The following is a 25,235-nucleotide window of genomic DNA, read 5'->3' on the forward strand; positions in this document are numbered from 1 at the left end:
TGGGCATTTTCAGATATTTTAACCACGGGCCGGGTGGTGCGGTCTGGCTCCAATGACGCGTTGGCTTAAAAAACCCCGACCCGCGCATCACTAGTCAGTACAAATAATACAATAATGACATTAAATATAACAAAAACATTTCCAAATGTCTTCCTGTCCTTCAGGCTGAGTGTCTGCCAGCTGTCAGAGAGAAGCTGTGAAGCTGTGGCATCAGTTCTCAGCTCCCAGTCCTCTAGTCTGAGAGAGCTGGACCTGAGTAACAATGACTTGGAGGATTCAGCGGTGAAGCTGCTCTCGGCTGGACTGTGCAGTCCACACTGTATACTGGAGACTCTCAGGTCAGGATCACTGTTACTGTTCAACAGACCATTTAAATTCTGTTTTACATCATGTCAGAGAAAATATCTGTTCTCTCATTTTCCTGCTGATGTGGTTTTTGAAACCAGCTGAGAAACCAACATTTAGCTCTACTTTCTCTCGTCTGAGATATTTCATTATTTCCATCCTCACTGCCTGGTGAAACCTGAAATAAAGGACTTGTCAGATTCTGTTGAACTGTGTTCACAACTGAAATGAAAACACAAACCTGATGCTGGGATCAGCTGTTAATGGGACACGCCAACATTTTGAGAGATTCACCGATCTGCCATATTCCCGATAGTAAAACTGAATGTAGATGACTTTCTCTTCCCTGTGCATGTGCATGCATTAGAAAGTGTGTTTCACCCCTCCTGCTAGTGAGTTTAGCACTACAATGGCAGTATACTTACTGTACAGCTGCCTACCCCATTCAGTCACCAAAAATACAGATTCCAACAGCACCAGAAACACTCACATGTACATGTTATGACTTGTGTACTGACCACGCAATGAAATAATATTCCAATGTTACGGGAAACGGTCTGTTCGAAAGGTTCTCTTGCAGAACTATTCGAGGCAGGATGGCCACCCAACAAAGGGCCTCTCCTGGGCCTTCGGATCCAGCCAACTATCCCTGGATTTATCGTGAGTGATGACATCATTACCGATGTCATCACAATGGAAACCGGAACGATGACATCATCACCGATGACATCACAATGGGAGTACAAATGATCTATGACATCCAATGAAATCATCAGAGTCGATGTTATGAAATCAGCGGTGATGTCATATGTGCTGCAAATAATGGCTATAAGCCAGCTCATGACAGTACAAGCCACGTCTCTCTGTCGAGGAGAAGCAGTTCAATGCCACGACGATCAAGCAGATACCGAAGCGGATGTCAGCACCATGCTAGAAACGATGACTTCCAGGAGTTGGACGTCTGGACCGCTCTCCAGGTCCAGAAGGCTGACATCAGTTGTGCTTACATCACTCGTCTTATGGGAATAAGACTTACGGGAGAAGACACTGCCTTCTTCCCCACACTTTACAGGAGGTGCTAGCTAACACAACTATCACAACCATCCAGTCCCATAACTAGCCAGCTGGTTATGGGTACGCGGGACAATATCACGATAGGCACAGGGGTCAGTTTTGATACCAATGTATATCACAATATGGTTCATGTAAGCAAAATCATGTGTAGTAATCCAATTATCATATTATATGTAATTATCTCTCTGTGTGTTTGTGTGTGTGTGTGTGTGTGTGTGTGTGCGTGTGTGTGTGTGTGTGTGTGTGTGTGTGTGCGTGCGTGCGTGTGTGTGTGTGTGTAGGCTGTCAGGCTGTCTGCTCACAGAGGAAGGCTGTGCTTCTCTGGCCTCAGCTCTGAGCTCCAACCCCTCCCATCTGAGAGAGCTGGACCTGAGCTACAATCATCCAGGAGCCTCAGGAGAGCTGCTGTCTGGACTGGAGGATCCACACTGGACACTGGACTCTCTCAGGTATAGAGAGGCAACATGTGCTAGAAGGCTGAGAGTCACATACATGTTCTCTGTGTAGAAGAGGACGAATATTAAAGAGGACATAAAACAATGAAAATAGACACTTACACAGAGCTTTGTGCATTATAATCTAACATCACTGTTGACGCGTCCCAGCGCATGTTGTAGTATGTATTTTAAACCTAGAATCCTGGCTCCCCTGGCCAGTGACACTTAGGAATAGACTAGGTGACAACCAAGTATAGTTTGGTGACAAGCTGGAGAGACAGTTGACGGTCGGAGAGACGGCATCCGGCACGGGATGGGATTAGCACCCCATCCTGGCTCTCGTGAGGGAGAAATCCACAAACGCTACGGATTAGCCTCCTGAAAATCTGTGCAAAGATCGGTGCGGCCTGGGGTCCTTCAGGCTAGAGCGAGGTGCTCGCCGCAGGCGAATGACGTCTCTGCCCATGGTAGGATTGCCTTTCCCCCCGGACGGTCTGGTGAGAGGTAGGAGGAGCCCGGCCTGGAGTCACCCACACAGGGCCTTAGACCCTCCATGCACCGAAGGGTCTTACAATACTGCGGTGTAGCACTAAACTCTATTGCAGCGGATTGGGCATGATCAACCCTTCCGCGGGCAACATTGCAGACAGAGTAGGAAGGCTGATCCGTGAGTGGCTGCTTCTGGGACGCGGGTCGGGATCTTAATCGGCCTCGGCTGGGTCTACTGGGCGAGGGTGTATGATGTTGACAGACCCGAAACACCTTACGACCCCAGCTAACATCACTGATGACGCGTCCCAGCGCATGCTGTAGCATGTATTTTAAACCTAAGATGTACTACAATAAAAAAGAACATTATAATGGTAAGCCATTTTTGAGAAAAAACATTTTTGAAAATACCTTTGTACTATATGTGTAGCCTAGTGCACCACCATCTTTATTTGCGTCAGCGCATGCACATGACATCACAGGGGTGGCCATACAGTACAGTACACTACACTACACTACAGTACACTACTATAATACACTACACTACTGTACAGTACAGTACAGTACAAGTACACTACAGTACAGTACAGTACAGTACACTACAGTACAGTACAGTACAGTACACTACACTACACTACAGTACAGTCCAGTAATGGAATACAGGCTAGTCAAGTGTTGGTACTAAGGATTTTGAACATTTTGATGAATCAAAACCACAAACCAACAGAAAGCAACACCATGCTGTGAGCCTATTAGAAACATTGCAGTGATCAGACCAACTATGTGGAGGAGGAGAAAGTCAGCGGCAGCCTGAACTGGAAAAAAAGTCTGTGCATTGGAAATAATAGGTGATGCGTGCGGGGCTTGTAGCCTAATATAAGTATGTGCTGCTAAGAGGTGATTTTGGATTATCTGATATGAGATCAGTGTAACATTATGATGACAACCAACCTGACTGTAAATAGAGAGGACGCAATGTTACCACCGAGACAGACGTGTCATGGGTGTGAAGTGTGACTTTAAAAGTGAAATACAGTTGTTTTCTACTGGGGAGCAGTGCTGGCCCAAACAGCATACACAGACAAGGGTTCAAGTTAAAAACAAAAGGAGTTTATTTCTAAAACACAAGTTAAAATATGCAAATTCAAAGAGTCCGGTGTCCATGAGAGTTCAGCATGTCCAGTGTCGGCTGAAATGTACACGGCGTCAAGAGTTTAGGAACTGGATTACTATTTCCTGAGGACAAGTGACTTGTGGACGTGTTACGTGCAGGTTGCGTGGTGCGTGCTGAAAACAAAATCCTTCACGTTTGAGTGACAGGCTGCCCCCCCGCTGTAATGGAGTCCAATCCCGTATCGATAAAAGCTGCTGGACCAGCGTTTGAGCCGTGCCATGGAGCTGTGCTATGGACCTTTTCTGATGGGAGATTGTTGCTTTTTTCTGCTTCCTGGTTTTGTTAGACAATCCTGGTCGTTCCTGTACACCTTTAGACGTGCTGTAATGTTTCACAAGGTGAGTAAGAGAGCCATCTATCACATGACGGTGAAAACACTTATTGCCGTCCGATGACGTCAATGAAGCGTTGTCTCTTAAATGACGTTCCATTTCTATGCCACTGTTGTCATTTCTGTGGTCATTTGTGTTTCCTTCCCTGTTGTACAGGAACTGCATTGTGATTGTGGCTGTGTGCGGCACTTTTGGCCTACGACAAATGTAGTTCTTAACGTAAGTTCAAGCCAGGAAGACTATAATATCCATTTACACTTCCTTAATTCACTTCACTCTTCAATCTACTCACAAGATCATAATAAGCTGTCAATTTCCGGGTTTCAATGAACAATCAGCTGGTTGCCGCCCAGTCTCTGTTAACCAATTGCATAGTGTCACATCACTGCTCTCATCACCTCTCACCCTACACACCTCCAGTGTAAGCCTATCACATTGCTCCTCAACCCAGTCGTAAGCCAATTGCTTGGAGATGGGTTCCTTAAATATGCTTGTTTCTGTCTCATTCAGCCTCTCAATCACCGCTGCTGTCAGGCTCGCACCCTCCTCCTCCCCTTCTCCTCCCGGTCATCGCAGACCTATCCGATTCTTCAGTCGGAAGAGTCTCATCATGAGTCTCAGAAGGAGATCACCAGCACCACCAGTATCTAGACACTGCAGGGGGATATAGCTGGATGCTGATCTGGGCTGGTGCAGCTCTCTCAAGATCTCCCTGCGGTGTCTAACCGCCAAAGACTAATAACAATACTTTATTCTCATCATTCTTTCTGTAATGCATCATTCACTTTATTGTAATAAATATCACTTTATTCATTCTTTGGTCTCTAGTCTCTCCTGATTGAAATTTCCTTTGGGGACAATAAAGTTTATCTTATCTTATGTGCCACTGGGACTTAGGGGTGAGCTAGCCCTCAGGCTCTTTCTATGTTCGTCTCAAGGCTTCACTGTAGTAAGAGCCCTCCTTCCGACCAGCCAATTTTCGTTTAGGTAATCTGTGTCGGCGATTAAACTCACCTTATTTCTGCACTTTGAAGTCACAGGTAGGGTCGCATGGGGCAAACTAATTACAATATATCGGAAGCCTAGTTGCTGAGAAAAGTGAGCGGTTATTGTTATAAAATTGAAAGTGTGGTGAAAAGCAGCTATGTTCTTGCTCAACCATCGTCTGTCAGCCGAGACATGCAACATTTCTTCTTCTACCAACATTTTAAGGTGCTGCCACAGCCCCTGACCGTGATGCACTCCAATGCGCCCCCTGATTACACGCAGCACTCTGGTGCTGCACACTCAGCTGTTGACTGCAGTGTGTTTCACTCCCGTTCTGACCATATAAGGCTTTATTCAAAACACCTAGAGACACTGCGGAACACGTCATCATTCAAAAGCCACGCCCAACACGGGGGAAAACACACTATCGTGCCAACTTCTAGCAAAACAAAGCGTGGCTAACCGGGCGAACAAAGGAACTCTCGTCAGATAACGATAGTTTTGCAGATATCTAGGAGGAACTGGCTAGTGTTAATCCTGGCGTTCTCCTATGTTGCGTGCTGCACACAAAGATCTTATATAGACAAGTTTCCTGGGCACTTCCGGTTTGCTTCCGGACTCGGCCGCGATCGTGTCTGTCGCTTCCGGTGTTTGTGAATACGGAGAAGCGTAAGGTACTACCGTAGTAGCCATAGCGACCGCCGAAAAAATGCAAACTTGGGATCATTCTGCGAGTCTCCTATCTAATGAAAGAGTGTCTATCCCACACCCGTTGACAGTGGACACATGGGAAGATAATATGTGTAAATGGCCGAACGTAACTACAGGCAGGATTATAGCGTATTTTGAGGAATCAATGGCGGTGGACGGCAACGCGATGAACTATCTCAAAAGCTCCGAAGCGTAAGCCAGACTAACGTTAGGTTACAGTCCTCTCCTCTGTCACAGTCAGTCAGACTAATGTTAGGTTACAGTGACAATACTCTCCTCTCTCACAGTCAGACTAACGTTAGGTTACAGTCCTCTCCTCTCTCACAGTCAGTCAGACTAACGTTATGTTACTGTCCTCTCCTCTGTCACAGTCAGTCAGACTAACGTTAGGTTACAGTGACAGTACTCTCCTCTCTCACAGTCAGACTAACGTTAGGTTACAGTCCTCTCCTCTCTCACAGTCAGTCAGACTAACGTTAGGTTACTGTCCTCTCAGCCAGACTAACGTTAGGTGTCTCTCCATTCAAAAACAACCCAGTTTGCCTTGATCACTGCAAAACATGACATGCCGTGTGTAGCCTCCACACAATAGGGCTACACACGGTAAATCATGGTAAATACGCAGCACAATACCCGCCGTGGTAAACAGAAGAAGACTGGGATATTAACTTTAAGGCGACTCACTTCTAGACTTGAATGAAATTGTATTCACCTACTATCTGCTCCGTGGATTACCATTTTACAATTTCGGAGACCAAATTGTAACATAGCAACGTTGGTCCACAAACGTTGCTATTTAAAAAAAAAATTGGGAGATCGGGTTGGGATTATAACGTTAGTTTGCCGAGTCGCACCTGGTAATCCAGAAATGGCGTTATGGTACCTTTGTCTACTTGTAGATCATCAAGAAACTTTAAATTAATAATGTTGGATGTGTTTAACAGAGCTGTATATCGGGTCTAGCAGCTGATCAGCAGCTCAGACAGCCTCAAACACGAGGTGATTGTCAGCTCTATAATTCGCAAAATAGCAGTGGATGGAAACGCGCACTGTGTTTTGTGACAGCCACGCACTGCACAATGTGTTCCAGAATAACCCATTGTTAATAACGTCTGCTAACGTTAGTGTAGCTGATGTTATCGATCGTTGTAAAAAAGTTTGGATATTTCGGCTGCTGCCTTCTGATGTGCTCACTGCTGTGGACGCAATGTGGACTTAAACGGAAGCCGGGGACACGAAAGGCTGCTATGGCGCCGCCCTAGGAACGGCCCAGGAAACTTGTCTATACGGAAGATGAACACTCACAACTTACTTCATTGACAGCTAGATCCACATTTTTCTTCTCAACGGCTTCCTTGTTTTGTTCGGGAGTACAGCTGTCCCCCTGGGATCCCGGGAAAGATATAGCGTTAGCTTGCTTGCTTGCTAATGCGGACTTTGCTATCTAGCTATAGCTAACATCAGTGTTTGGCCGCTGCTGGCCTGCCTCACTCGCACTAATAGCTTTTATTTTTGAAGGACTTTTGTAGGTCTAGAAATGTATGTACCGTATGTACATCTTGCAGTCTGAGACTGTACATCATGGGCTCTCCGGCTCTGCAATTCGATGTATCTCATAAGAAGTCTAAGTGCAATTGTTTACGCCCCCGCAGGCCACAGAAGATAGCATAATGCCAGGATTTAAGGTAGCCATGCCTGATTGTAGCTGGCCACACCCAAAACTGTGCCACGAGCACAGTTTTGGGTGTGGCGCAAACCTGGGTGTGGGTGTGGGTGTGGCACAAACCTGATTGTTATCTTGTGGCATGGACGGGCAACCCCAAATTGACAGGTGCGAGGTTTGGAAAATAGCAGATGACGACCCGGGCACAAAGGCTGTTTTTTGCAGCTTGACGAAGTTGGTTAGTTAGTTAGTTATACTTTATTTGCCCTTTATTTGGAAATTCATCATGGGCAAGGTACACCATTGCTTCGTATAAAACAATTGCACAATAATCACATAACAGTGTTTCCCAGAGAAAAATTTCAGGCCTGGAGGGATTTCGAAACGTACGTCGACGCTAAACTTTTAGCTAACCTGTTCGCATCTATGTTCGCAATGGCATCCCAAGTATCATCATACTATTATGGGATGCGATGCGAACAGTTGTATTATGGGATGTGCGTTTCCCAGGCAACGACACACGTTGACATGTTTTGGAACAGCGCTGCATGCTGGCACAATGCTCCTAAAAGCAAAATGCTTATTGTTTTTGAATTATTTGGCATCTTCTGTTACTGTCAACACCAGTATTGCTGTATTGTAATAATATGCCATAAAGGTTTATTGAAATTTTGGGGAGATAAAAAAAATTAAATTATTTTTCTGGCCTGGCATGGGGCGCTGTCGGCCTGGCAGGCCGCCAGGCCTGTAGAATGGTAGGGCAAACATTGCATAACATAGGGTAGAAGCATTGACATGGTGAGTAGGGCTTCATACAAGACCAAAAACAGATAACACATAACAGAAGGTGGTCGATCACCAGCAGGATGACCCGAGTAAGGATCCCATTCACTCTCGTGTTTTCGTTGTCTTTTTCAGGGAGACCGTTGATCTTGAGGTCCCATCTGCTTTTGTACCTGGCTTGTGATTCAGTGATTCATTTTCATTTTTCAGGCCATTTCCTCTTTCACTTTGTTGATTTCTTCGTTATTTTCTTTCACGGCTTGTGTATTGACTTCCATCCGACTTTCAAATCTTTTGAATTGGTCATCTTGCTTGTCGAATCTCCTAGTCAGACCTTGGATTGCATTGGATATTTCTCCATTAGTACTATCACCTGACAGTGACTGCTTCTGTTGGTCTTTTTTAGCCTTTCTGTGACTGGGACTCTGCAATGGAGTATGCTCATGTTGTATTTTAGTGCCGACAGATTGTAGTCATGTTCTTGTAGCCCAGCGGGAGAAGCTTGTTTACCATCAGCCATCTCAGTCATGTTTGGGAGAGCGAAGAGCAAATTCAAGACGGAACTCGACAAAGCTCAAACTTTCAGTGTGATTTCCCACACATTTGGTATGATTCTTGGTCGAGTAACAGACCTAGGACATATTCAAATTATTTTTCAGCAGAGCCTGCAAAAGTAGGACTCTTCACTCCGCCATCTTGTCCCAAACCCCCCCCCCCCCCCCCAACCGCAGGACATTGTCCTGTCTTGGCTGGGGTAAAATGCAAATTAAGTATAGTTACATGATCAAAGGTTTAATTTCCTCTGTAATGTCTAAAACCAGTTATGACTGACTCATGTTTTCATCATTAAAGATAATCTGCTGATCTGACTTTGTTTATTCCTCTAGAGTGGACCATGATGCAGTGCGGTGGTTGAAACCAGGTCTGAGGAAATGTAAGTATGAATTTAGTTTGATTCATGAAAACAAAGTAACACATTCAACTATTTGTTAACACTTTATAAGGACTGCCAGGGGCGTAGCTATGGGCGGTGCAGGCAGTGCAGCTGCACTTGGGCCCGTGGGGTACAGGGGCCTGTAGCAGAGTCAAGACCCGGCTCCGCCCGGCCCCGCGGAGTGCAGTACCGACCCCGCTCTGCGAACCCGCACATATGATCAATCAGTACCGCAACCCACCCCGCCCCGCAGACATGAGACCCGCGCCCCAATCCGGAATCGCATATATATAATAACCATTAATCTGCAGTGCAAACATTTTGTAGTGACCCTAATGAAACTGCCACCATTTCACACGGGAGGCGAACAGCAGTCTTTCTGGCCGAGACTCGTCAGCTGATGTACGTTAATTAGCTTTTAGCAGCTGCTAGCTGACTAACCAGCTGGATAGCTCTGCTATCAGACACAGACAGTTACAGCAAGCAAAGTGACCAGCTATTTCCAATATGTCCGGTATAATCCATACTGCCTTTATGATTGCTGTTGCAGGAACGTAAATCCACGTTGGGATGAGAGACCTCTCCACTTTCACGGTATCCATCCATGACATGTTGTTGCCTGTTGCTATGAAAACAGCCAGTGTGTATGGTTGACTGTAGTGGAGGCTAACGTTAGCCTACTAGATTATCTGTCCGACTCATCTGTCTCCAATCAATCACCTTGACCCCACAGGCGCAGCTGAGTTTTGAATGTTTTGTGCAGTCCATATAGCGTCACACAATGCACGGTATGTGTCAAGTTGTGTCTTTAGACTGTGTGCAGTTTCCCCACTTGAATGAGATAGATGCATCTACTCCGAATACTTTGCTGGATTCCACTCAATGACCAAACAATTTTTTCTTTTCCACCTTTTATTTTGGCAACTTTGGAAGTTTAGTTTGACAGTTCCTTTTTCTTCCGTTTGTCATTTCCTTTAGCCATTAGATGTAGACATTTCAGTTCAGTTTGATTATCAATCAGTTAGTGTCGTTAGTTAGCTTGATCATCAATTAGGTAAAAAACCTTGAATAGAAACAGAAAAAGAAACATTATATAAAATATGCTATTGCAATATAAATATCACAGCAACAGACAAATATATGCATCTGTAAATACTTCAAAGACATTATGCATCAGCACTGTTTTCCCACATAAAGCAAATAGGTAATCTCAGTTTCTCAATGCTCAATTTTTATCTTTTAGCTTAGCATCAGGTGGTAATGTATTTTAATTGGCTTTTAACACTATTTAAAACCATATTTATTTAACACACTATTAAATTATTCAGTCATTTTTAAACACCCATTTTAACCATAACTAATTAAAACCATCTGCAATTATTGCACTATTTTTTATACTTTTTATCAACCATTTTTTACACCAAGTTAGTGACTAAAGTACTTTTAAACAAATAACCAGCACCTTTAATCATCACCAATTATCTGTGCTTTTACCCAGACAAACGTCCATCAAGTGTGCACATAAAGTTACAACCCACAAGCAACATTGTCAATAAATAGCCCAGCTTGCGCCTGAAGACAGTTAACGTTGATGAGCCACGTAAGTTGGTCAGAGTGGCTATTAATAGCAGCAGCGATCACACACGGAAAAGTCTCGTCTTAACCCTTTATGTTCCTCCTCTTACCGGCTGCCTCTCGGGTTTTGTAGACGTCCTGCACAGTCTGTTTGCACAGCGCGGAGTTTGTTTGCACAGCTTTGTTTGCTCTGCTAACGTGATGCTGGCTAGCTGGTGCTCATCACTTCCGGACTGCTTTCACTGTGACACTCGTGTTTCATTTTAAATGGTCCGTGCAGCAGGGCAGACGTTCCATCCAGTTTGCTGTCAGACGATTAACTCCTGTTGCTTGACTTATTAATCCACATTTTTATTTACATTTTGAAAGCTTTTATTCTTTTGCTCAGAGTCTTAATACTTCCAGAAAACTCCAGTTTGACTTGACAGTATGCGCATACTTGAAATGATGCCGGTTATGTAAACAAAGCGGAAAACGTGCATCAGAAACTTTTCTCCTCTTCTAGTCAGACCAGCTGCCAGACACACACCCCCTGCCAGACACACCCCCTGCCTCAGTCTGAGTGCAACAGAAAAACATACATGGCTCATACGTTGTCGTTGTTCCACCCGCCCCCCGTCCGCGGCCTTCCGAACCGCCCACTGCTGGTCAGACCAATCAGAGGACATTCTGAGAGACTGCTTCGACCAAACAGCATGGGAAGAGTTCAAGGCTGCAGGAGACCTGGACGAGGCACAGTAACAGGCTTCATTCAAAAATGCACAGAGGACATAATCCCCCAAAAAATAATCAAAATAATGCCAAACCAGAAGCCCTGGATCAATAGTGACGTCCGGGCAGCCCTCCACGCCAGGACCACCGCCTTCAACTCCGGAACACCAGAGGAATACAAACAGACAAGATATGCCCTCCGAAGCACTTTAAAAAGAGCACGGAGAGAATATGGCAGGCAGCTGGAAGCAAAACTGGACTCAAACAACCCCAAACACCTGTGGAGAGGACTCCACGCTGCCACTGACTTCAAAGGGGCAAAACAGCAAAACAACAACGAGTCACCCACCCTGCCAGACGAACTCAACGCGTTCTACGCCAGGTTCGACCCCTCTGCCAGAGCGCCTCCCCTCCTCCCCCCCTCCTCTCCCACCCCTCTCCTCCTCTCCCCCCCCCCATCACCCCCCCCCACCACCCCCCCCTCCCTCCTCCTCTCCTCCCAACCCTCCCCCCCTCCTCTCCTCCCCCCCCTGCCACCTCCTCTCCTCCCCCCCCTGCCACCTCTCTCCCCACACCACCCCTCCCCTCCTCTTCTCCCCCCCCTGCCACCTCCTCTCCTCCCCCCCCTGCCACCTCTCTCCCCCCACCACCACTCCCCCCCTCCGCCCCCCCACCACCCCTCCTCTCCCCCCCACCTCCCCTCCCCCCCCCACAGACCCAGACCGCCCTCTCACCATCACTGAGGAGGAGGTGCGCCGCTCGTTCCTGCGTATCAACCCTCGCAAGGCGGCCGGCCCGGACGGCATCCCCGGGCGGGTCCTCAAGGCCTGCGCCCACCAGCTGGCAGGCGTATACACAGACATTTTCAACCAGTCTCTCTCCCTCCGACGAGTTCCCTCCTGCTTCAAAGCAGCGACAATCATCCCCATTCCCAAGCAGCAGAAAGTGACCAGCCTCAACGACTGGCGCCCAATAGCCCTCACACCAATAGCCAGCAAGTGCTTTGAAAAGCTGGTCATATCAAAGATCCGCCCCACACTCCCCCCGGACCACGACCCGCTACAATTCGCATACCGGCCCAACAGGAGCACAGCGGATGCAGTAGCACACGTGCTCCACACCGCCCTGTCCCACCTGGAGGGGAAGGACACTTACGTAAGAATGCTGTTCGTGGACTACAGCTCAGCATTCAACACCATAGTACCCTCCAGGCTGGTATGCAAGCTCAAGGACCTGGGACTTAACACAGCAATGTGCGACTGGATCCTGGATTTCCTGACAGACCGCCGCCAGGTGGTGAGGGTGGGCAACCTCACCTCCTCCCCACTGACCATCAGCATAGGAGCGCCCCAGGGGTGCGTCTCCAGCCCCTTCTGGTATGACCTCTACACCCACGACTGCGTGGCGACTCAAACCTCTAACACCATCGTGAAGTTTGCAGACGACACAGCAGTCGTGGGGCTGATCTCGGGGAGCGACGAGACGGCCTACAGAGAGGAGGTGGGGGCCCTGGAACAATGGTGCCAGGACAACCACCTCTCTCTGAACGTCTCCAAGACCAAGGAGATCATTGTAGACTACAGGAGGGGGGGGGGGGCGCACACCCCCCAATCACCATCAACGGCACAGTGGTGGAAAGGGTGGACAGCTTCAAGTACCTGGGAGTCAATATCCACCAGGACCTGACTTGGGCCGGCCACACCGCCACTGTCGTCAAAAAGGCCCAACAGCGAATACACGGACTCAAGCGCCTGAAGAAATTCGGGCTAAGGAAAGAAATCCTCAGGGACTTCTACAGAGGCACCATTGAAAGCCTGCTGACTGGCGGCTTCACCACCTGGTACGGGAACTGTACCACCATGGACCGCAGGGCGCTACGGAGAGTGAGACGCGCGGCACAGCACGTAACAGAATGTGAGTTGCCAGATCTGCATGAACTGTATAAACAGCGGTGCCTCAGGAGGTCCCTGAAGATCATCAAAGACACAAACCATCCCCACAACAGCCTGTTCTCCCTGCTACCCTCAGGGAGAAGATACAGGGTTCCGAAAGCACGCACAAATCGCTTGAGGAACAGTTTCTTCCCGCAGGCCACGAGACTCCTTAACATACACAAATAGTGTAGTAGCCGCACTGTACCGTACTGTAGCTGCTACCACTACGTATGTCTAACGTTTAATTGTATGTTTAATAAGGAATATGCTATTTGCACCTGTATGTCAAATACGCCGAATTTAAAATGCCGAGTTTAATTGTATGTTTAATAAGGAATATGTTATTTGCACCTGTATGTCAAATACGCAGAATTTAAAATGTTTAAGCACGTCTAAAGTATGCACCCGACACGTGCACCTATGTGCAGTGAATATGCCACTGTCTCTGACTTGTCTTATCACTATACTGCCTTATGCTTGTTGTGTCTCTTGTTGTTTTTGCACCCATATGCCCTGTTATATTTGTTATATTTGTACTATTTGCACTATGTTGTAAACGGAGTCCACAGCACAAGAATTTCACACGTGATACTTGTACCATGGAGTGACAATAAAAATCTTGAATCTTGAATCATTTAGTTTATTTTTACCCGCGGCCCGACCCACCAATTTACAGAAGTGTATTTTTTACCCGCACCCCGCACTTTTTGCGGGTACCCGGCGGGGCCCCACGGAACCCCGACCCGGTGCAGGACTTCCTAGCCCGTAGCCCCGGCCTGTTTTTGAACGGGTACCCCGAGGGCCCCGGCCCCCCATCATCCAACAATATACGCCTGTGTTCAAAGTCGAGAAGCACACTTTAATTTCTTTGTGGTGCTGTTTGCTATATATACCCTCAATAACGCAAACCCATTTCAGTTGTGGTGTCCTTTTCTTTTCTTCTTAAAAAAAGTCACATTGGGCCCTATTCTCCCACAGGCCTTCGGCGCTAAAACGGGCCTTAAACGCAAAAAAACGTGCCTTGCGCCTGTTTCGGGAAGATGTCAATATGGCTTAACGCTGCCAAATGCGCTTTAGGCCGAATGGGCGTGGCGCAGTCCCAGAATGGGCCAATATGGGCGTGTCGGCGCTAAATACCGGCCTAGTGATATCTTCCGACCTGGCGTACATTTAGCGCTTTGCGCTTTTGAAAACCAGGCCTATTCAGTGCCTTCACTGCCTCTTCTCTGTCACCCTTCTCTCTCTCTCTCTCTGAGTTCCCAGCATGCATTGTGCTTCTCCATTTCGCTACTAAATAGCAACCAAATGAGCCGAAATAGATATAAAAGGTAGTTCTAAATTAATGTGTAATGGTAACACAGCCTGCCATTGTAGAACATGTCAATATTGGACCAAATAAAACATTGAAATGAAAACACCACCCTATGTGAAACATATATGTCCTCCTGGCCCTATATATACCCCTTGTCGATTTAACGTGATTTAGATAAGTGACAGCGGAACGCGCTTCTACTGGCATCTGCTATACTGTGATGTCCGCTCCAATAACTTGGCCCAATTTCACATTTAGTTTTACAATAAAAACACATTTATGCAATGACTTGACATAATGTAGGGTATATTTATGTGCATCATCCTTCCTGCAGCAGGCGAGAGAAAATGATATCTTTCTGCACAAACTTTCACCAATCTAATAGGCTATATTTTTCTAGCTGATGCATTTAGAACATTCTTTTCACTTTGATCTTGCTATAGTGTAGGGTATTTACATGCTTGCAGTATTTAAACTGCAGTTAGATTGGTTTGAGAAGCATAATAATATGGAATAATAGCCTATAATGGAGACAGACAGTCTGGATGAAGGGAGGGGGGGGGGGTGAGCCCTTGGCTTTCGTCAGGTTTTGCGGGACCACTGGAATTGGAGCTAAAAAGGCAAGCGTGCGATTCGTTTATTGCACTTATCCAATGGCATGACGGTGCATAATTTTACGCTTAAAAGGCGTGGTTCTAATGCTTTAGGCTGCGTGTAGCGCCAGCACGACGATATCAAGTGCGCTGGTCCACGCCCATTGATTTGCGCTGCGCCAGGCGATCGGCCTAGAAACTACGCCGATGCAACGATAGGGGCCTATATCTATTTTCGTTGTTCTTCTGAGATGGATGGATTATTTTGGACTGCATGTGGCAATGCTGATTGGGTGAAGGAGTTGTCTGTCAAGGCAAGTACTCCCACCCACTGAAATCACTGTGGGAGGCGATCTCCATTCGAGACCAATGGATTGTGTGACATCATGTTATTATCAGGATGGTTCTAACAGGCTGGGTCAGCTGGGCTACACTTCACTCATTGAACAAGAGAAAGTGGGGGAATTGTTAAAATGTGCACAGATAGTTTTGGTTGAAAAGGAGAAGAAAAAGGGAACTTATTGTACACTTTTTAATTTCATTTTTCTAAAATTAAGCTATCTGCTGATGTATTTTACTTTTTCAACACAGCCCTTATTTTACTTGAAAGAGAAAAGAACATTTATTTATTATTAATAATAATAGTATCAATGAAGTGTATGCGGTTATAGCGTAATCACCATTAACTTTATTTACATGATTACAGGCAATACTATAGTATTGTTTCCTATGTTTATATGTGTTTGGTATGTCTAATATTCTTGTTTAGGCCTGTATTAGGAAACTAAACTATAATAAACATTATTTACGGATGGGCTTTTATATAAAATAAAGATAATATTAGATAATAGATAACATTTTGCAATAACCATTCAGGTCCTTTTTACAAGTTTAAAAAGCTGCAATGTGATGGCAGCCACCTTTTAGCGATCACTTTTTGGGACAATATGTATTGATAACATCAGACAGGGACACTACAGCGGCCCACATATAACATGTAATGAACTGACATGCCCTTTCTACAAGCATGACATATAGGGAGTAAACAGGTTAATTCATATTGTAACCAAACACACATTGGATCATAAATTGAAACTAATGATGTGATTTTGTGATTAATCAAAGGTTAATGGTTCACACATATGCTCAGGTGCCTAATGGCTATTAGACTTCACAGTATGTAGCCAAGCTGTGTGTAATGGCTCTGGCTCACTGTATATTAGTGTCAAAAGTATTGATATCGCTAAAAATCTATACTAAGAATTTTAAACGGATACAATACTCATTTGCAAGAGGTATCGATAGTATCGATCAATACAAGAAATTTGATACGGATACAATACGTATTTGCAAAAGTATGGATACCAGCAGTGCTTTCACTTAATGAAAAATCAAACATACTACAGATTTCTCCCTCCCTATCATTGGTGAATCTGTTGTTTCAACAAGCTCAAAGTGTTCTGATAGGCTGATGACTAGAGCAGGGCTAATCTGCTGTAAGTGCAAAGGAAGTTTTTAATGGGTTTGATCAGGCCTAGATCATGGAGAAGCATGCGTCTGTGTGTCCATCTGTCTTCCTTTATTTTTTATGCCTCTTGATGTGTTGTCATTCCCCCGTGTGGTATCGAAAATGGTATTGAGTATCGATATTTTCCTGGGTATCGGTATCGAAGTAGAAATTTTATAGTATCAAGACATCCCCACTGTATAGGCCTAAAAGTCCCTCTTTGATGTTACCAGTATATATTACAAATCTGTGCACATGGTTTAATCCATGGGCACGGTTTAGAAGTAAATTGTCATAAAATTGTGACCACTGAGCTACCATATTGTTTTTGTACCAGGTGACCCCTGGGATGTGCCACAGTTCTCCTTTATAGAGAGCCGCAGGAATGAGTCCGGAAGTATACTTCTGGGTTCTTCAGTGGAAAAGTCTATGGGATTTAACATAACAAAAGTTTATGGAAACGCATCTGGGTTCTGCATGATAATCTTCACAAACGTGAATAACTTTTATGACTTTTGGAACGTGAATGTGTGTTTTTTTTACGCAATTTTTATAAAACGCTTCAAAAGGCATAAAAGTTATTAATGTTTGTGAAGAGTATCATGCTGCACTCAACAAATGGCGTCAGTTTCTGGATAAAGCCTAGAAAAAAGTGTCATCCCTGCGGTACACTATTACTGAGCCCCTAAAGTGACATGGGGGGGGGGATTTTTTTTTTTTTTTTTTTTTTTTTTGCTATCTCGTGCGCACGCGAAACTAACGCGTGCGCACGCGAAACTAAGGGATATGCCAGCTATGATTGGGTAATTTCTTTCATTTATTTATGAACAATTACAAGCATCTGGCCAACTACATGGATATCGGTGGATGTACACGAAATGCATGGAGAATGGATTACATGTCAGAAAAGAAGACGTCCGTTTAATTCTTCAAGAACTTGACCCAAGGGGTGTTCAACTCAGAGCAACCAGACGCCTACATCGCCGGAACTATTTTGCAAAAGGGCCCAATTATATCTGGCACTTGGACTCCTATGACAAACTGAAGCCATTTGGTATCTGTATCAACGGCTGCATTGACGGGTTTTAACTTTTCTCAGAAAATCCTCTGGGTGAATGCATTTACTACAAGCAGTGACCCCAAAATCATTGGAGGCTACTACATGGAGGCAGTCAAGAAATTAGGCTGTCCAAGGATCGTCAGAGCCAACCGGGGGCCGTAGACTACACTAGTCTGTGTCTGTATAAAATAGGCTACACTAGTCTGTGTGTGGGGTCAAAAAATAAGGCAGTATTACAGGTCAGATCAGTAGCCTACGTTAGAACACGTCCCATAATTAAATGTGCTTTATTGGCATGGAAGTTAACAGCCTTGCCAAAGAATAGCAAATGTTCCAATAACTATCAGTAGTCATAAAAGTTCAACAAAAACACAATTCTTTCTCTCTGACCCTCCCTCTCTTCCTGTCTGTCTGTAGCTATATGTATGTCTGTCTGCCTCTTCTCTCTCCCTCCCTGTCTGTGTGTATATGTATGTCTGTCTGCCCTTCCTCTCTCCCTGTCTGTCTCTCTCTGTCCCCTCTCTCCCTGTCTGTGTGTCTGTCTGTCTGCCCCTTCTCTCTGTCTGTCTGCTCCCTTCTCTGTCTCTCTCTGCACCTCCCTCTCTATCTATCTGTCTGTCTGTCTGCACCTCCCTCTCTGTCTGTCTGTCTGTCTGCTCCCTTCTCTGTCTCTCTCTGCACCTCCCTCTCTATATGTCTGTCTGTCTGCCCCTTCTCTGTCTCTCTCTGGACCTCCCTCTCTATCTGTCTGTCTGTCTGCCCCTTCTCTGTCTCTCTGCACCTCCCTCTCTGTCTGTCTGTCTGTCTGCCCCTTATCTGTCTCTCTGCACCTCCCTGTTACAAGAAAACATGCTTTCTCACTTTAATCTAGAAATCCTTGTTCTTACATAATAATATTTTTGGTTTTATTTCCCCAGGTTTTAAGATATGTCTGAGCTTTCTGAATCCAAGTACCCCCTTTCCCGATTACAACATTTTGCTTAGAAAACTAAGAATACTATACCATAATGCAATGAATGAATGATAACCCACCTTTAGAAGAATATAAAATTACAAAATAAGAAATGGCGGAAAAGAGTTGCAATTAGTGCCTCCTGAGCAGATTTATTTTAACATTTTATTAATTTTCATGATGTATTCTTACATTTACATTACATTTTAAATGTTCTCCTTTCTCTCAATGCCCCCTGTATTAGCTCCACGTACCCCTAGGGGTACCCCGGTTTGAGAACCGTCGTTCAACAACATAATGTCTGTTCATGTCAGGGTTCAACATAATGCCTGTTTGTTCATGTCAGCGTTCAACATAATGCCTGTTTGATCATGTCAGCTTTCATGACTGTTTGATGCACGTACCATTTTCAGTCGTTCATGTGCATGTTTTATGCAATGGTTATTCAGAAAAAAGTGCATGTCAGCATTTGACAAACTAATACCTGTAGGGCCATATGATTTCCGCAAAATGGAAAAAACAGACGGAATCATGGAATTTTGGTAGTAAATGCAAAATGGAATAAACTTTAAAACATGGAATATTGCAGAATTTTACACAATTTGTCTGAAATTGATAAAAGTATACATAATTATCAAAATCAAAAGTAGATCTAATTATTGTAGTAACCGAAATGATTTCATAATTGTAAAATAGGCCTAGAGGAATTATTCCGTTTTCCATTGGGGTGGTTTGAGAGGGGTGTCGGTGTTGCATGGGACCATAAAGTCACCTCAACTTGGTTTTCACTTTGCGAAACATGTCTTCATTCATGTCCTCCCTCACTTTTTTGTTGTGGTGTTCATGTGTTGCCTGCTGTTCATGACTTATGTAAAGTAAAACATGATAAAACTCTACTTCCTGTAGTCTACAACTGAGAAGATTTAATACTAATGTCCAGTTGGGCAAGTTATTCAGGAAGTGTAAGTAGTTACTTATTACTGATTATTGATAAGGGGAATATAATGAGGTAAAGGGGCCAGTGACAAGTCAGAGGTTTTCAAAGTGGGAGGCGGGCCTCCACAGGGGGCTCCAAGCAGTTTCAGGGAGGCTCAGTGAATGGAAGTGAAAAAGTATTACATTAGTTATCAAAAGGAGAACACAGAATAGCCTACAGTATGTGTGATTTGGTTAACCCTAGAACACTAACGTGATTTAAAGTCACACCATCACTAACGTCGGGTGTATTTCACCCGATGCAATATACCCCATAAAACATACTTTTCATCAAAATATCTTAAAGTACAACAACAATACATGGCAAATTGAGGTACTCTTCTTTTGTTTTTAAATGTGAAATATCACAAAAAACACAAAAAAGTTTATTATGGGGGACACTATAAAAAATATGTCAAATTCGGGAAAAATGAGGTAATTGTTATAAAAAAATCCCCACCCCCAAAAAAACAGGAGCTTCCAACTTCTCCTTCGGTCCACCCATTCATGGGACTTGTGTGGTGAAAAAAAAAAAAAAGTCACCACAATACCATTGTAACTAACCCGAAGATATTTTACCCTCTATCACTAACGTCGGGTGAAAATCACCCGAACACGTAGCCGGTAGAAAAAACCATGAATGGGAGCAGGGAAACAAACCTACATTCAATGACGTCAGTGAGCATCCTGAAGGTACCTAAGGACCCGCCCACCTCAGACAGCAGCAAGACAATGAAAATCACGTGAATTCAATTGTCCGGGTGAAAATCACCCAACGTTAGTGTTCTAGGGTTAAGGAGATAATTCAGAGATACAGTAGTTTTTAGTTCTACCAGTATTATTTTAATGTTTTTCCCACTTTCCCCATAGTCAGAAACAAATAAATGCTTTCAGACAGACCTTTCATGTGTTTGGTATAGTCTGATGTATGTTAACAGTAGGCTACTATCAGGCTTCAATGCAATGTCCATTATTCTCCAGTCTCTAGTTCCTTCTCAAATTAGAGAGAGGATCTGATCGTATTCCTCAAATGCAGGTACAAATCCAACGCTTGATAAGCATCGGCCGGAAGATGCAACTGTGACTCCACCATCAGAATGTTGCAGAGGTCGTAGATGTCTGTGTCACATGGCACTGCTGGTCGAAATGTGCAGTCCCTCCGAGACAGCTGTACATCGGCTCTTTCCACTGGGCAAACGCAGTCATCAGTTGTGTAGAGTTCTGAGGACATGTACATGACCCTGGGTCGACCGCTGGGCACTCTGTCATTCTTCGATGGTCTGATGAGATGTGAATCCCACACACAGGTGGTCTCATCTAACTCATCCTGGAAAAACAGTATATTAGAGAGTAAGAAAACAAGTTAACTGATATTCTCATGTGGGCCTTATGGCCTTCAGGATTTTGAGTGATAGATTATGTCTAGTGAATTGACAGACAGGGAGGGAGGGAGAACATGGTGGGCAGGGAGAGGGGGGCAGAGAGAGAGACAGGGAGAGAAAAGGGACAGACATACAGACAGATAGAGAGGGTCAGAGAGAGACAGAGAAGGGAGCAGACAGACAGACAGAGAGGGTCAGAGAGACAGAAGGGAGCAGACAGACAGATAGAGAGGGTCAGAGAGAGACAGAAGGGAGCAGACAGACAGACAGAGAGGGTCAGAGAGAGACAGAAGGGAGCAGACAGACAGATAGAGAGGGTCAGAGAGACAGAAGGGAGCAGACAGACAGACAGAGAGGGTCAGAGAGAGACAGAAGGGAGCAGACAGACAGATAGAGAGGGTCAGAGAGACAGAAGGGAGCAGACAGACAGACAGAGAGGGTCAGAGAGAGACAGAAGGGAGCAGACAGACAGATAGAGAGGGTCAGAGAGAGACAGAAGGGAGCAGACAGACAGATAGAGAGGGTCAGAGAGAGACAGAAGGGAGCAGACAGACAGATAGAGAGGGTCAGAGAGACAGAAGGGAGCAGACAGACAGATAGAGAGGGTCAGAGAGACAGAAGGGAGCAGACAGACAGATAGAGAGGGTCAGAGAGAGACAGAAGGGAGCAGACAGACAGAGAGATAGATAGAGAGGGAGGTGCAGAGAGACAGAGAAGGAGCAGACAGGCATATAGACAGAGAGGGGCAGAGAGACAGAGAGAAGGGGGCAGACAGACATACATATACAGACAGGGAGAGAGTGGACAGAGAGACAGACAGGGAGGGAGAGAGGAGGGGCAGACAGACATACATATACAGAGAGGAAGGGAGTGGACAGAGAGACAGACAGGGAGGGAGAGAGGAGGGGCAGACAGACATACATACATATACAGACAGACTAGTGTGTAGCCTATTTTATACATACACAGACTAGTGTAGCTTTTAGTGTAGGCTATTTTATACAGACAGACTAGTGTAGTCTATTTTATACAGACAGTGTAGCCTACGCTATTTAAGCAATATCAACTTCTGCCAAATTAAAAGCAATAGTAGGCTAATCTTTGGCATTCAGCCATAGGCTATCTTACCTGGATGATAGCCATGAAGCAGAACTGGATTAGACTTTTGTCCAGATATGCACCGTCGAACAAACCACGGTCCTTCAGATCCACAAACAGAGAGATGTAGAACTCCATTGACTCCTTTCTCAGGAAGCCCCACCAACTTTCTATCCTCTGATTTGCCGTGCTTGCCCCTTCAATGTAGCTGCCAATAGCAGAGCCGTCGTTTATATTGCGACAGAGAAAACGCTGCAAGTCTCGGACTTTGACATTCTCTGTGCCCCGGTCGGCTCTGACGATCCTTGGACAGCCACCTAATTTCTCGACTGCCTCCAGGTAGTAGCCTCCAACGATTATGGGGTCACCGCTTGTAGTAAATGCATTCACCCAGAGGATTTTCCGTGAAAACCCGTCAATGCAGCCGTTGATACAGATACCAAATGGCTTCAGTTTGTCATAGGAGTCCAAGTGCCAGATATAATTGGGCCCTTTTGCAAAATAGTTCCGGCGATGTAGGCGTCTGGTTGCTCTGAGTTGAACACCCCTTGGGTCAAGTTCTTGAAGAATTAAACGGACGTCTTCTTTTCTGACATGTAATCCATTCTCCATGCATTTCGTGTACATCCACCGATATCCATGTAGTTGGCCAGATGCTTGTAATTGTTCATAAATGAAAGAAATTACCCGATCATAGCTGGCATATCCCTTGCGCCGAAACAGACCACATGACTTCAAAATTCGTTTTAAACGTCGTTGGGAGACAATATAACGGTGACGACTTGCAAGCAAAGCAGTAATGTCCTTATAATGAAGTCCAAGGTTAAAATATAGCTCAACTAACTCCTGTACTGTCATTTCTAAAGCAGGTCAAACTTTTACTAGGTCTCCTATATGCTCTCTCTCCTCTCCAGACTACAGTATGCACCAGATAGTTTCGCGTGCGCACGCGAAACTATCGCGTGCTCACGAGAAAGCCAAAAAAAAAAAAAAAAATTTACAACAAAAAATGTTTTTTTGCTATCTCGTGCGCACGCGAAACTATCGCGTGCGCACGAGATAGTTTCACGTGCGCACGCGTTAGTTTCGCGTGCGCACGAGATAGCAAAAAAAAAAAAAAATAATCTTCCCCCCCCTCCCCCCCCATGTCACTTTAGGGGCTCAGTAATAGTGTACCGCAGGGATGACACTTTTTTCTAGGCTTTATCCAGAAACTGACGCCATTTGTTGAGTGCAGCATGATACTCTTCACAAACATTAATAACTTTTATGCCTTTTGAAGCGTTTTATAAAAATTGCGTAAAAAAAACACACATTCACGTTCCAAAAGTCATAAAAGTTATTCACGTTTGTGAAGATTATCATGCAGAACCCAGATTTGCGTTTCCATAAACTTTTGTTATGTTAAATCCCATAGACTTTTCCACTGAAGAACCCAGAAGTATACTTCCGGACTCATTCCTGCGGCTCTCTATAAAGGAGAACTGTGGCACATCCCAGGGGTCACCTGGTACAAAAACAATATGGTAGCTCAGTGGTCACAATTTTATGACAATTTACTTCTAAACCGTGCCCATGGATTAAACCATGTGCACAGATTTGTAATATATACTGGTAACATCAAAGAGGGACTTTTAGGCCTATACAGTGGGGATACTATAAAATTTCTACTTCGATACCGATACCCAGGAAAATATCGATACTCAATACCATTTTCGATACCACACGGGGGAATGACAACACATCAAGAGGCATAAAAAATAAAGGAAGACAGATGGACACACAGACGCATGCTTCTCCATGATCTAGGCCTGATCAAACCCATTAAAAACTTCCTTTGCACTTACAGCAGATTAGCCCTGCTCTAGTCATCAGCCTATCAGAACACTTTGAGCTTGTTGAAACAACAGATTCACCAATGATAGGGAGGGAGAAATCTGTAGTATGTTTGATTTTTCATTAAGTGAAAGCACTGCTGGTATCCATACTTTTGCAAATACGTATTGTATCCGTATCAAATTTCTTGTATTGATCGATACTATCGATACCTCTTGCAAATGAGTATTGTATCCGTTTAAAATTCTTAGTATAGATTTTTAGCGATATCAATACTTTTGACACTAATATACAGTGAGCCAGAGCCATTACACACAGCTTGGCTACATACTGTGAAGTCTAATAGCCATTAGGCACCTGAGCATATGTGTGAACCATTAACCTTTGATTAATCACAAAATCACATCATTAGTTTCAATTTATGATCCAATGTGTGTTTGGTTACAATATGAATTAACCTGTTTACTCCCTATATGTCATGCTTGTAGAAAGGGCATGTCAGTTCATTACATGTTATATGTGGGCCGCTGTAGTGTCCCTGTCTGATGTTATCAATACATATTGTCCCAAAAAGTGATCGCTGAAAGGTGGTTGCCATCACATTGCAGCTTTTTAAACTTGTAAAAAGGACCTGAATGGTTATTGCAAAATGTTATCTATTATCTAATATTATCTTTATTTTATATAAAAGCCCATCCGTAAATAATGTTTATTATAGTTTAGTTTCCTAATACAGGCCTAAACAAGAATATTAGACATACCAAACACATATAAACATAGGAAACAATACTATAGTATTGCCTGTAATCATGTAAATAACGTTAATGGTGATTACGCTATAACCGCATACATTTCATTGATACTATTATTATTAATAATAAATAAACGTTCTTTTCTCTTTCAAGTAAAATAAGGGCTGTGTTGAAAAAGTAAAATACATCAGCAGAGAGCTTAACTCATTGAGTGCCAGCCACTTTTGGAGAACGGACGCTCCCAGTGCCAGAGTTTCAGAGCTTTTTTCAGTGATTTCTCGAGGCCCACAGAATATTGTGTGATATTACTATGTAAACAATGAACACGGAAAAAGAACGATGAGACTCTTTTCTATCATCAGCAAAAACAGGTTTATTGATATCATTTTCCGTTCTTTAGTTATCAGCCGGAGAAGATAGCTTGATTTAACAAAAAAGAGCAGTTTTTTTCTAGAAGCTGAGATAATGGCTCTTTTGTGAAATTAAACATTTCAAACACAACACTGACTCTGAAGCTAATTTTCTGATGTAGTCACACCTCAAAAATAATTTCCTTCAATAAAACAGTGAAGGCCAGGGAATTTTGTTTGGCAGAATAATATTTTTAGCTGCAACCAGC

At 44.4% G+C, this 25,235-nt stretch overlaps 1 protein-coding gene across 1 annotated transcript in view; it reads left to right on the forward strand.

Moving 5' to 3' along the window:
* Positions 1-25,235, forward strand: part of LOC310792253 (NACHT, LRR and PYD domains-containing protein 4C-like) — a gene marked incomplete at both ends in the record, with an annotated part of 430,843 nt that overhangs the window by 35,489 nt on the left and 370,119 nt on the right. The window contains one exon of the mRNA XM_083653978.1: positions 165-338. Within this exon, the coding sequence (XP_083510104.1) occupies positions 165-338 (174 nt within the window). The remainder of the gene's footprint in view (positions 1-164; positions 339-25,235) is intronic.

The sequence above is a fragment of the Poromitra crassiceps genome (assembly GCF_964638095.1).
Source record: "Poromitra crassiceps genome assembly, chromosome: 17".
Taxonomy (NCBI): domain Eukaryota; kingdom Metazoa; phylum Chordata; class Actinopteri; order Beryciformes; family Melamphaidae; genus Poromitra; species Poromitra crassiceps.